The sequence below is a fragment of the Phalacrocorax carbo genome, chromosome 20, assembly GCF_963921805.1.
Source record: "Phalacrocorax carbo chromosome 20, bPhaCar2.1, whole genome shotgun sequence".
NCBI classification, from domain to species: Eukaryota; Metazoa; Chordata; class Aves; order Suliformes; family Phalacrocoracidae; genus Phalacrocorax; species Phalacrocorax carbo.
Window position 1 is genome coordinate 7721487 of NC_087532.1, and position 13612 is coordinate 7735098.

Sequence of the window (13612 nt, forward strand, 5' to 3'; positions counted from 1 at the left end):
GATGGATTTGACTAGTACTTTAACCATGCAGTAGCCTAAATGCCAAGCTCTTTCTCATCTTTTCTTTCAGAGCTCCTTCTCTCAGGGCTCAGAGCTGCTGCTCTTTCTGGCCCATAGTCTGGACAAGGAGACACAGGAAACAAAAGGCTCATAGCGAGCAAGGAAGCAGACTGACACTGTCTTTACTGATTGTACATGCAGAGCAGGTTTCCTCTTGTGGGACACAAGCCTTAGACTCGTGGACTGCAGGGACAGTGTTTCCTTCCACCCCTTCTTCACCTGGGTGTGGGCAGCTGTCCCAGCCGCAGTCACCTCCCCTGGCGCTTCGTGTTACCCCTCTCCGAGGCATGTTGCATATCACGGTGTCTTTCCTGACTTTACTCTCCCCAAGGCTGTATTCAGAGCAAGCACGCGGGGTTTTGCCTCCGGTCGTGTAGTACTGATGGCGACGTTCTCTCTCGCAGGGGTGCTACTGACGTAGAATTTATCTTCTCCCTGGTAAAATTTTCAGCTTCAGCAAAACGCATGGAACACATGTCCTGAGCCGGCCGCTTGCCCCTTCGATAGCTTGCATTTTGGTGTGCTTGCCCTGACCTGAAGCCAAGTACCTGCTCTGAATACAGCCTTGCCGTTTCTCACCCAGTTGTGCATGCTGGTAACTTACCTTTACCACCAGTTCTGCTGTCCTGTAACCCAGCTGCCACCTGGTTAAGCTGGAATCTAATAAAGCTTTCCCTGTCTTCCTCGTCTCTGTTTGAACTTGAATTTCCGCAATCCTAACACAGTCCCATCCCATAAATAGTAATTATTTTAGAGGCTGAATAACTCAGCAACCTATTTGATGCCTTTTGTTAGTGTTGAGCACGCATTATGATTTGGCAATTAGCGAACGGGTGAACGCGCAGTGTTTTTCTTCTCGCCTCCGTGGGAGCTTATGTCACTGCTGGCAGCCGGGTTTGGTTCTGGGGAGGAGTGCTGAGTAGCAAGCCACCTCGAGAAGTTGGGGTTAGTGTCTTGCAAGGGATTTGAGGACGTGGCAGTGGGCTCTTTGTCGCCTGGGTACATCTGCCTTGCCTTACAAAGGTACAGGACGGGGGCTAATGTGTGGGGTTTGTTCTTCTTTAGCACAGCGATATTATGCTACACCTGCCCTTTACCACATGAAAGAGGAAAATATACCTTGTTTTAAAAGCACTGTAAAGTCAAACCTAACAGTCTTCTCTCCAAATAAGCAGCTGTAATATACCTCTGGGTGGATGCACAAGCATTGCTTACCAATACCGGTGAACAGTAGCTTGGGCAATACTAAAATCCCTTTTTTGAGTAAATGACCTTCCCAATCAGTGCGATTCCTGAAAGCAGCGGTGAACAGGTAACAAGAAATCAGCTTTTTATGACTGTGGTTCTTATGCTTCTCGCAGTACGGAGAGTTCAGGTGCAAGACTGAAACCTTAGTGCTTTTTTGCTTTGTATAAGATTGACGGGTTAAGCCTTGGACAAGAACTATTAATGTCACTCAGAAAGCTGGGGAGGAATGCTAGGCTGCCTTGCTACCTACTTATTGTCTTTACACAGAAAAATACGTGTTTTCCCCGTCAGCCCCAGCCCCAGCGTGGCAGCCAGTCCCTCAGCTTCTGCTTCGCAGCTCTTGCCTCACCCGCACAAAGGAGGATGTTATAAATACCTTGCGCGGTACGTTTCTTCAGCTTACCTAACAAGGTAACTTCAGTGGAGATCCAGTTTTTGCTGATGCAAATCCTGGTATAGCTCCGTTTATGCTGGCACAGGTCTTTTGCAAAAACAGCCTCTGCTATTGCAGGAACTGGAAAAGTTTATACCAGCAAAATAATACTTCTTCCACCCGTGCCGTTGGATCAGCAGATCCTTAAACTTACCAGGAGCAGAACACGACTGCCCTTTGTTCACCGATGTTACAACTGCGAGGAAGTAGGATCTTAAAAGGATGTCATAAACTGTGTCCTTACCCGTATAAGCACAGCTGCAATAAACTACTCGGAGCTACCCTAGAGGGTTTTGCAGAGGCCCAGAGGTGTATTTTGGAAAATAAAGGTGGTGTATCAAGTGCCTGCCTGCCCAGAGCACACGAGCGCTGTGATTTATGGGGAAGCCAGATTTGAAAAGAAGGTGGAAACAGCACGATAGTGCTTCCACAGAGCAGAATAGCTTGGGAGGGAATAAAGACTTACAATAACAACCCCAGAAGACCTAGAGAGGGACAAGAACAAAAGAAAAGTGTTTTGGAAAGCTTCAGCTGACGCAGGCCACACACAGAGGCTCACATTCGCAGTACTGCACAAAGGCGACGCACTCTGGGCTGCAAAATCCCCCGCGGGCTGGGCTGGGGAAGTCGGCAAAGACTTCTGGGGGAAGCGTGATACTTAGATTAGAAGTAAGAGAGGAGCAAGACTGGGGGAAGATGCCTCAAAATGGGTAAAACGACCCAAACTGCTGAACCAAACCACTAGGTGAGCAAGAAAGAGTCAACCCCCTCTCCAAAAAAAAAACCCAGTGTACTTGCAAAAGACATTTTTGGGGGAAAAAAATCCTTTGCCATGCCTGAGAGCCAGCGCGACCTCCGCGATTGCTTTGAACCTGACCTCATGGGCGAGAGCTTCCCCAAGAGCTGTTCACGCTGGGCCAAAACTCCGGTAATTGTTAATTAACCCTTGGAAGGACACCTCCCAGGGAGAGCAGAGCGCCCGGCCCTGCCCAGGCGCCGGCTTCGGGGGGCCGCGCCGCGCTCTCGCCCCTGCTGCGGGTGGAACGGCCCCCGTGAGCCTGAATTCGTTTGTGGCCGCTGCCAGGGCTCGCTCCTGCGATCCCGCAAGCCCAGCGGGCAGGTGGTGCCCGAACAAAACCCCCTGGCACCCGGGGCTTGTTCCGTAAGGACCGGAAGCCTTTGACCTGCTATTTCGTGATGGTTTCCTTTGTCCTGCTGCCTCCTCCCTTCGTCATTCCCTTTTTCAAGCCAGGCAAATGCCCTCCTGGAAGCTTTGCACAGCTGGGCACTCTTTCCGGCGGCTGTCCCGCCGGGATGGGAAGCCTTCCTCCCGCCCCTCCGCCCCGCTACCAACGCTTCTGACTAGCTCGCCGTCCAAGTTTCCCTCCTGTGTTTTGTCTCTTACTGTAATTGCCTGGAAGTATTTTCAAACAAGCAGTGGATTAGAGCTGCTGAGCATAAACACACTGTGAGCTGCAACATTTCGATGCCATAAAAGATTCCCTGGACTTTTTCCGATGCAGGAAAAGTGATTTGTCTCCCTGGACACGCGTCCGCACGGTTTGTTTTTCAGGCAGGGGATGGACACGTGGATCACGTGCGTTCAGCAGGACCGTGGTGGAGCCTCGATGGTTACGTGGGTACATCTTGGGGTTGCAGCGTCCGATGCAGAAATCTGGAGCAAGAAGCCTCTTTTCCCTTTGTCCAAAGGTTCTGGGGAGCCTTACTATGTGTGTACCTTACACGGTACCAAAAGCTACCTCGGTATTAAGTAGCAAAAAAAACCTCTCATACAAAAACATGGGCAGCTTCTGCCGAGGCGATGCTGAGAGGTTGCTCGAGGAACCCGCAGCAAAGAAGCGGAACACCAGACATGGGCCACTGACCGCTGAAGCACATGAAAACAGCTCCTACGGCGGGGCTTGCACTTACCCTGGCAGAAAAGTTTGTCACGCGTTCGCTGAAACAGGGCTCGATGTTTTTATTTCACCAAAATGCTTCCCGAGGTGCCCGAACTGCTGCCTCTGGGAAGCAGAGAGGCTTTTCTCTGTGCTGGGCAGCTAATTCCTGGGGCAAGACCCGCTGCTTGCTCCTCTGAAGGGCACAGCCTAGGGCTGGGCTGTCCCTGCTGCTGCAGCATCGGTAGCTGAGTTATCGGTCCCCTCGCACCAGCTCCTGGCTCTGCAGACCTCGTCTTGCTCTCAGCATCGCCAGCCACTGCACAGGCACGGCACTGGCACCATCCCTCACGTGCACGAACCCGTATCGAGCCTCACGTGCTTATTTTGGCTGTCGAGCACCTTTTCCTGCAGGAAGACCACACCAGGCTCCGCCAGCCCGGCCCTTTCTGTCTCCGTTGCAGGAATAACCACTTTTGCCATGCCGTGAGCACAACCCTTGCAGTGCCCGCTGTGCAAGCAGCGGCTACCGTCACGCCGGCTTTGCCGTCTGCCTGCGACAGTAAAGCAAATCCGCAAAATTTCCTCCCTGCCTCGGCCTTGCTTTTTGGGCCAGCCCTGTTTTCAGGGCTTAATCCATACCGATTTATGCCCCATCGAGCTCAAGGACTAAATCAGGCATCCTCCAAGCAGGTAAGTGACATAAATGAGTACAAAAAGCACCAAGTCCAGTTTCCCAAATTGCCTTTCAATTCACAAGTGAAACCAGGCAACTTTTTAGCTGCTCCAGAGAGCGGCCGCCCTGCCAGCCCGAGGAGCAGCTCTCCCAGCGCATCTCAGGAGACCTCCCGTGGTCTTTAGAAGCTGCCCCTTGGGTCCCGTTTCTCCTCCCTGCCTGCCTCCAGATAAGAAAATTAAGATTGGCCTTGACTTGTTTGCCGCACGTTGCTGGGGCGCAGCCTGGCCACATATCACCCCAAGCAGGGATGATTCACAGCTCGTGCGTACAGAATCGAGGGCATGGAGAAAAACAAGCGTACAACTTGCAAGGGCCGCTGGAAAAGATGCTTGAGCAAATTAAGTACAAAATCATGTTAGGGATGTTCCCCCTCAGCTACGCGAAGCTGCTGGGAGAAGCCAGCCGCAACTGCCCGAACCTCCAGGAATAGTTACTTGCTGGTTTCCAAGAGGGGAAAAAAAATAATGATTAAAGCCCCATTTTTGGATTTTTTTTGGCAGGATTGATTCCGCTGTTTCGCGTTGACTGCTCAGCTTGGGGAGGAACCGCCAGCTCCAACCCTTTTATCGAAACCCTGGAGATCAGCAGAGATCCCTCTTCCCCTCCCGAAGGGGAACGTGCCGGTAGGGAGAGATGCTTTTAAGTTGAAATTAAAAATAAAATGGTGCAAATGACACGTCGAGGGGAAGCCCTTGCGCTGTGTTTTGTTGCAGGGACCCGAGGCAGGTTGGGGGCCCCCGGGCATCGCCTCGCAAAGGCAGCATCCCCAGAGACTGGGATGGCGTCTGTGATGAGGCCTGGCCGCTGCCTCTGGAAAGATTTTTATTTCTTTTCATAGTGCTTATTAAGCTTATATTAGAGCAGGATAATCCCATGCTCAGTGCTATTCCCTCCGCCCAGGCACTGTCAGTACAGCTCCCAGATTCGCAGCAGGGGTTAGAACCTCTCTCCAAACCTCCTCTCCTGCCCTGCAATGATTTTTCCCTTAGTCCCACCATTGCCACGGACCTGGGAGGGATCAGAAAGGTTCCCTGTACCCTAATTCACACAGCGGGGGGCCGCAGAGCTCTCCTGCCGATGTCTACGTCACCCGGGGAGCATCGGGCACCTCACAATGCATTTCCCACTCCAAAAAAGCAGGGCTTTCCTTCTGGAAATGTGCCACCGCCCCGACACTCCTCTGCCTGACTCGACCTGCTCCCTTCCCTTGTAAAATAGAAATCACTTTTAGGTGAATCATAACCGAGCCTGAGCTGTGGGCGAACTCCAGCCAAAGCTGGTGCAGCCCTGCAGCAAGTCCTCAGTGACCTGCAAATGTCCGGGGGGGCCCCGGGGCCGGGAGAAATGGTTTCGATGTACAGAGTCCCGGTCTGCTTTTGTGGCCGCTGCGGTTAACCCCGACCTGCTCCGCAGGGGGAATGCGCTGATATTTTTTTTGCATTGGTCTCATGTCACTGGAGAAGCGGGATAACACCATCCCTACAGCCCTTCTCTGCTGGGGAAGGTGTATGATGTAGAAAAAGGGCACATATTAAGCAGAAACTGCAAAAATTGTGCTCTTTGTGGTTTAAGTTCAGCTTTGGTATACGAGGAGAGGCTGGGCTTTTAAAAAGATATATGGAAATATCAAGAACATCATGTTTAGTCTCGGCGTTGCGTCCAGCATCGTTTGCATCTTTCCCTGCTGTGGGGAAGCGGTGAGGGCTGGAGGAGGTGGGAGAGGGATAAAGGAGGTGCTTTAATTTGGGGAAGGAGGCGGAGGGCAGGGCAGCCAGGGATACCCGCTGATTAATGAGCTGTCGGGCTCGAATCATTTAGATGCAGAGATCTTTACCGTAATGATGATAACCTCAATAATTACTGTTATTAATAATAATCCCGCTTAGCACTTGTTCTTTCCCAAGTGTTGTGGCAACAGGACCTCAGTGACCCGCGGCACATGCCCCTGGGGTAAGTGCGTGCTGTCCTCGCCCCGCAGATGGGGAAATTGGGATGGGAAAGGGCTCGGGATGCTCCTGCAGAGGCTGAAGTCCTCTGGGGCTTGAACACAAACTACGGCTCTGGACAAGAATGAAATCCAAAGGCAGCGCCCCAGGAAAGCACGTGTGCCCAGCTGATAAACATCTCGTTTTCAGCCCCTAATGGGTGTTTGTGATGATGTTTGTGTTGGTGTCTCTGGTTATCTGGTGTGTTGGCGTTGGTGCTTGCCACATCGTCCGGGCGGTTGAGCACCTGCGTGTTGGGACACCCCACGAGCCGTTCGTTGGGCGTTTAATCCCTGCAGCTTCTCCCGGGCTGTTTTTTTAAATCTTATTTAATGAACAAATATGAGTGCGTTCTAAACCCAGCACCATCCTTTAATTATTCCTAGTATTTGATGACAAAAACCTAATTCCCAAATGATGATATCAGACATTAAAGACGTGTCTCCTGAATGCCAGGTCATTACTATTTCTCTTCCCTCGGTCCGTATTTCGCCTGCTGTAAGCAGTTTGGATATAATGAGCTCGGTGACTGCATCAGCTGGTGCAGTGGAAAGGTATTTACCAGCCATAGGCCACCGGGCTGCATTACGGGCTGGGAATCATTGAAAACTGGGCGTCTAGCTGTCAAGGTGCTCCACCCGAGGACCTCTCCCTCAGAAACGCTCCAGGACATTGGGAAATCCAAGAGGGGAGCTGCTCCGAAAGCTTTGGCTCATTAACTCACTCCGCTGACACCAAGTTTTTTTGCCACCACGAGCATCCCTCTGGGTTCAGGATGAGAGGCAGAGGGCTGGAGTGGTCCAGAGCGAGATCCCCTCTGTATGGCAGATGCCGTTGTCCCATGCCGGCGGAGAAGGAGGGGAGGCAAGAAATGCCTGCCCAGGGAGCGGGATGCTCAGAGGAGACCCAGCCCCGGAGCAGAGCAGGTGCTCAAGCCAGCCACATCCAGTACTCCCGTCACCAACTCCCATCAGGAAGCTTTTCTTCATCCTGCATTGCACAAACCCCTAAAAACCCCACAGTACAAAGAATGAAAACACTCAGCTAACAGTTTCTGGAAGAGAGATTCAGATTGGGAGCTAAAAATATATCCCAGTTCAACTTAGCCGTCTTCTGCGCTCTGAGCTTTGCTGCTCAACCCATCGCTGAGCCCAGCGCGTGTTACAAAGTCCAGAGGAACAGAGAAAAAGAAATCGTATCATATATTTTCCTGAAAGACAAAAATTCTTTGAAAGTTGTTCCACTTTTAAATTAATCAGGCCAGGGTCTGCCTGCTACCTGCAGAATGAAAAGCTTAGCACCGACGGGATTGAAACTGCACGTGGGCATGCACAAACGAACGATGCAGCATCCTGCAATTATCCTCAGCGAGCTGCCAAAGTAATCGCTGTGTCCTAAAGCACACCTGTGGCAGCCTGTACGGGCTTATCGGTGCGTATTTGCCGCTGTACTCAATACAGATGCAAATATTTGGTTACCAAGGAAGCAATGAATATTGCCACAGTCTCCAAGGAAATACTATGGCTTGTCTCAACCGCTCCGAGTTAGTGGATGCTTCGCAGTCGCCCTCAGCATCTTTATCTCTTGCTGCATCCCTGCCTCCTGAGTTCACCCGCCTTTTGGGGTTGAACTTGGTGCAGAAGCTTTTGTTTCCAAAATATTTACCTGATATCTGTAGAGACCATCATCCCCAGCCCGGGCAAAAGGGGACGACGGATGTGCTGACGTCACCCAGCCCAGGTCCGTCCTTCGTGTCCCCAATTCACTGCTGATGGCCTGAGGACAAATTTAGCTCTTCGGCCGCGTGTGAGCAGACCCTTGGTATCCCTTTCAGCCACTGAGCTCTGTTTTGCGGTGCTGATGTACATAAAACCCCCAAATGTGGTAAAATGAGGTTTTTACCTCCAAAAAAGTGACTGGAGCGAAGGAATAGACCTGCAGTGGGAGAAGGTGCTGGATTTAAGCAGCAGCCCCTATTTCACATGAGCTGATAGAACTGGTAGAAAAAATATGGGTGAAAAACCACTGTTTGAGGAGGAGAAACCTCCTTTAAAGGCAATAAGAAACCTGCAGGGAGGAAAAAATGCTGGTTTTGTAACTGCTGATGTAACTCATTCCTCCTGCGTTATCGACAGCAGCCAACCTGCCAAACACCTTCTGTTTCCACAGCGTGACGTGGTGACCGATGCAATTCCTGACACGATCCAAGGGCTTCCCTTATAGGGATTGAAACGACAACCCCGGGGGCCGACCCGGCCCTTTCCCCACTGAGCGACACCTCGGCGATGCGCAAAGAGGTGCAGCCTTCGTGTCTTCGTGCAACGACTGGTTGTGTTTGGCGGGGTGTGAGTCACCGGGGCAGCCGGCGCGTTCTTGCCCGTCTTCCCACGTGCCTGTTGCAGGGCACGGGCAGGCAGGGGTGGTTTCTGCTTCCATTTCTGAAGAAAGAGCCCCGATGCTGGTGCAGCTACTGGAGCGTGTGGGGAAAGGGGCTGGCTGTGGTCAGAAACGCTTTGCCAGCTGAAAATGCAGCCGGGATGCGGCAGGACTCGTAGCAACTCATCAGCCACTAATCCCATCGCCCCGCTGATGCTGACGCACCATCACACGGATCTGGGTTAAAAACCAACCATTTTGGGGAGGACACTTAAAAATTCTACTTATTTCAGCAGCCTAGTTTGCTCAAATACCCTTATTCAGGCAGCAAACCGCAGTGCAAGTGCCCCAGGTGAGCAGTACTAATCCCAGTTTAACCACTGAAGCCTGCTGGTTCTTAAATGGCAGCCTCAGGAAGAAGCTACCTCCCGCAACTGCAGACTCCAGGGTGAATAAATCACCCTTTTCCATCCCTGAGGCCGGTGGAGAGCCGGCTCAGGTGGTTACAGCAGCCCAAGGGAATCCGAGGGGGGATGAGGGAGGGATGCTGCAGGTCGCCAGGGGCTTTGAAGGAGATGCTGCTTCACCGCTGTGCTGGAAAGTCGGAGCTGAGGTGGGGTCCCCTCTTCCCGCTGAGGTTGTTGAGTCGGGCATTTTCGAGGGCTGGGGAGTTTTATGGATATTAAGCGAAGGGATTTTTTTCTTATTTGTTTTAGAGGGGGATTTATTCAAATACACAAACGGTAACTCAGTGGCGATCCACATCAGCCCAGGGAGCATCATGTATTGGTGGTAACTTGGCACAGTACGTGTCTGCTGGCGAGGCTGCTGAGTTTGGGTGGGTTTGGCTGAAATATGGTTATTCAGAAGGAAGACAGATCCAAGGGAACAACAGCTTTCCATGAGTGTCAGACTAACAAAGCTCCAGTGTATAATCAAACCCAGGAAAAATAAAATTAAAAGAAACTAAGCAGGTGGAGAGAGCAGTCCTGAATAGGCACAGAGGTTTGGGAGTGAAGGATGCTAACAGAGTAAAGGTGAAAATGGGTGTAAAAATCAAATCCAAGGGTCCAAATTCCTCAGCCCCCGCTCCAGCCGGTGTGTGGTTGAAGCAACTGGGAGCCCAGATAAATCCAGTGCATTATTATTAGCATCGCTAGGGCTGGTCACTGTTATTTAATTGCTGAATAGTTTCTGCGTTCAGAAATAGCACTATTTCCCATCCCTTTTCCTCCCTGTCCAAATAGGAATGGACTAATCAGTCCTTCATTATTTATATCTGCAATTGGCAGGCAGCGGAGAGCTTTCCATGGCAGGAATTGGAGGAATCCCTACCGGAATGTCCCCAGCCGCCGCAGGGTATCCCATGCGCTGCTCAGCGTGCCGTCGGTGGCAGCGGGTCAGCTCTGCGGTCGCACGAGCCCTCGTGGAAGAGGGATTCCCATTTCTCCAAGCCTAAGCCTAATTAATTGTCATGATTAATTCAGGATGATTCACTTTCAGGGGCCGAGAGCGGTGGAGCAGGGTGCCGGTGGTGACTGTAAGCATCCCGGGGATGAGCCAAAGCCCATTAGGAAAAAGACTCATTGATTTAACAACCTTTGGATGGGGCCGTGGCGAATCCATCCTCACCGCTGTGGCTCTGGGTGCTGCCTAACGAGCAATCATGATATGCATTGTCTCACCGGGCAGGTACAAAAGCATTAATTAGCTGGCCGGTTTATCATTCCCGCTGATGTTTTCCTGCTTCCTTACGGGAAAAGAAAAAATCTCTTGTTGTTCAACAGGATTTTCCCAGCTGTTGACCACACGGTTTTGCTGGGTTCGGAAATCGCCCGCTCTTTCCAGCATCACCGCCTGCCAGCAAGGCTGCCGTGTGCCTAAAAAATGGAAACATTACTCAGATCTGGGAGAAACGTGCTCTTGGTTGGCTTCTGCCCCTACTAATAACCTTATTATTGGCAGTTTGAGCCTATTGTTGCTCTTTGCAAGTGTTGCTGTGACTCTCCGGGGCAGTTCGCGCTATGGAGACGTTTCCCAGTGAGCTGCAGTTTTTTTCTTTATGAAGAGCTCCGTTTGATGCGTCGGCGGTACCCCACAGTGTCAGTTACAGCCCTGCCCTAATGACCATGGTATTAAAGGCCTTTTCCTGTAACCTCAGCGATGAACGCAGGTTACAGTCTACACAAACTGGGGCTGAAGTGTTCTGCTCAGGAAGAGATAATCTTTTCAGGTGTTTCTTTGAGTCACCCTTTTCATAAAGTGCCTCCACCCAGTATGTTTGTTTGGTTTTGTTTTGGTTATTTGGTTTTCTTTTTTCCAGGAGGTGCTGGGAAAACATGGGCTTGTAAGACGTTAACAGAGCCCTTTGAAGAGCCTTTGGTGACGGCGCTGAGCGCGGCTCGTGGGGCTTTCAAGCAAGTGGATTCTGCTGCCCGTGTAATTTAACATAAACATTGCCCATGTATTTTCATATAAATCTTACCTGGCAAAGCGCCGTATTTTTATTTCAAAACCTATTTGAGCAAATAGCGTTACTACAGCTTTACACCAGCATTACTGAAGGTTTTCCGTGCGCTTCGCTCGCCCACGGAGCGTCATTCCGATGCGTGGCTGTGCAACGGAGTAATCACGTAATTCAATTAAACAATATCCTTTGATTGCCGAGTGGCTCAGAGGTCCAGGAACAGCAGTTGGGAAACACTCATTTAATAACTTAATTATTATAATATCGATGTTATTTAGCACTTGGGCAGGGCTCTGTATCTGGATAACAAAATTCACCCCTTATAATTTTATCTTATCAATGAGGTGGTTTGTCCTGGGAGGCGAAAGCAGCGATACAAAGGCTGGGGAGCATTTCCCAGGGCAGAGCAACGCTTGAGCGCTTATTTTAGGTTACCCAGTTGATGTGGGGGGGCGCGGAGGGATTGGGGGGTCTGTTGGACCCGTTCACCCCCCCCCAAAACCACCCGCCCCCCCCGGCCCCTGTGAGGCCTCGCTGGGGACACGTGGAGGGACCCGGGGGGCTGGGGGGAGGGGGCGGGGACGGGGGCGTGGCTACGGGCGGAATAGGGCGTGGTTATGGAGAATAGAGCGTAGTTGCGGGGAAGGGGCGTGGCCTGGCGGCGGGGCGGAGCCGGGCCCGCCCCGCGCCGGCGGCCGCTCAGTGCCCGGGCAGCGGCGGCGGCGGCGGCCGCAGGAGCGCGAGGGGGAGGTGGAGGCGGCAGAGGCGGCGGTCCCGGTCCCGCTCTCGGTCTTCCCTTTTCTCCTCAGCGCCCGCCGCGGCGGCCGTTAGCGGCCTGCGCGCTCCCCAGCGGTCACTCCGCCTCAGCCGCGGCGGCCGTTAAACCGCCGCTTCCGGCCGCAGCCGCTCCCGCCCCGCCGCTCCCCTCACGATCTCCCCTCGCGGCCGGGGTTGAGGCGGCCGCCGGGCGATGAACTCGCTGCTTTTCGGGGAGATGGCCCGCGCCTTCTCCCCCGGCGCGGCGGCCGCCTCCTGCCCCCTGGGGCCCGGCGGCGGCCCCGGGAGCCCCGCGGTGGCTGCAGCGGCGGCGGCGGCGGCGGGGGGCCCGCCGGTAACGGCGGCGCTTCGTAACGACCTGGGCTCCAACATCCACCTGCTGAAGGGGCTGAACGTGCGGTTCCGCTGCTTCCTGGCCAAGGTCCACGAGCTGGAGCGGCGCAACCGGCTGCTGGAGAAGCAGCTGGCGGCCCAGCAGAGCGAGCGCGATCGCCGCCTCCGCTACAAGACCTTCTCCCGCGACCAGGCCGTGCAGACCGACCCCGCCGCCCCCCCGCTGCTGCCGCCGCCGGGCCCCGGCCACGGGCTGCCCGCCGCCCCCCTCGCCTCGCCGCCCCACTACAGCCGCTTACCCGGCACCATCTGGAGCTACACCCAGGTGCGACGTACCGGAGGCGGCGGCTTGGAGACGGTGCAGGGACCCGGCGTCTCCTGGATCCATCCGGACGGTGTCGGGGTGCAGATCGACACCATCACCCCCGAGATCCGCGCCCTCTACAACGTGCTGGCCAAAGTCAAGCGGGAGCGGGATGAGTACAAGAGAAAGTGAGCGGTTTGGGGGGGGCCGTGGGGCTGCGGGAGGAGGGGGGGGGGGATGCGGGCCGGCTGCTCCTGCAGTGCGGGGAAAGGGGCGAGTCCCTCCTTGGGGCGGTGGGAGCGTTTGGGGAGACCCGTGGGGACAGGGCTCCCCCCTCCCCAGGGCTCCCCCCACGGGAAGGATGCTCATATGGGTTTGGGGAGGGGGGGTTTGGGGTTGAGGGGGCGCTCAGCTTGGCGCCTGGAAAATGGTAGGGTGCTTCCCTGGGAGGCTGGAGAGCCTTGATCTTAAGAAAAGGAGCGCTGTAAGCTTGGCTTAAAAAAATAGTTTAAAAAATATTCCTTTTTGGAGAAGGGGAATAATCTGTTATTAATATTGCATTGCATAGTTATTCCTAAATTTAGCTTGCCTTCATTTTCTGGACTAATCACTCCAGTAGTCGATTCCGTGTGCCAGCTCTCTGAAATTAGCTCAGTGCTGCAATATTTGGGTTGCAAATACTGCAGGGGAAGGTTTGCACTCCAAGACGGTTCCTCTGAATTAGTCAAAACAAAAGCCCTAACGACAGCCTTCGTAAAACCCTGGTAATCTGGAGGCTTCTCTGAGCCTGTTGGGAAGCCCTGGGTTTTTAACTGGTGTCCTTCTCCCCCCCCCCTCCCCGGTGATGGATAGCGTTCCCTTCGGTTTGCTGTATTCGCCTGCTCAACCTAGCTGTGGCAGAGATGGAGGCCAGAGGAGGAAAAAAAAAGGTAGTTGGGATTCTGCAGGGAGATTCCTGCATTGTCTGACGAGCTGCCTGTCCTTTGGGGCTG

The 13612-nt window shown here is 53.3% G+C and overlaps 1 protein-coding gene across 1 annotated transcript in view; it reads left to right on the plus strand.

Moving 5' to 3' along the window:
* The first annotated feature begins 11861 nt into the window (after positions 1-11861).
* The window catches only part of IFFO2 (intermediate filament family orphan 2), a 37150-nt gene continuing 35399 nt past the window's right edge, over positions 11862-13612 (plus strand). The window contains exon 1 of the mRNA XM_064470640.1: positions 11862-12808. Coding sequence (XP_064326710.1) covers positions 12177-12808 — 632 coding nt within the window. The 5' untranslated portion in view covers positions 11862-12176. The remainder of the gene's footprint in view (positions 12809-13612) is intronic.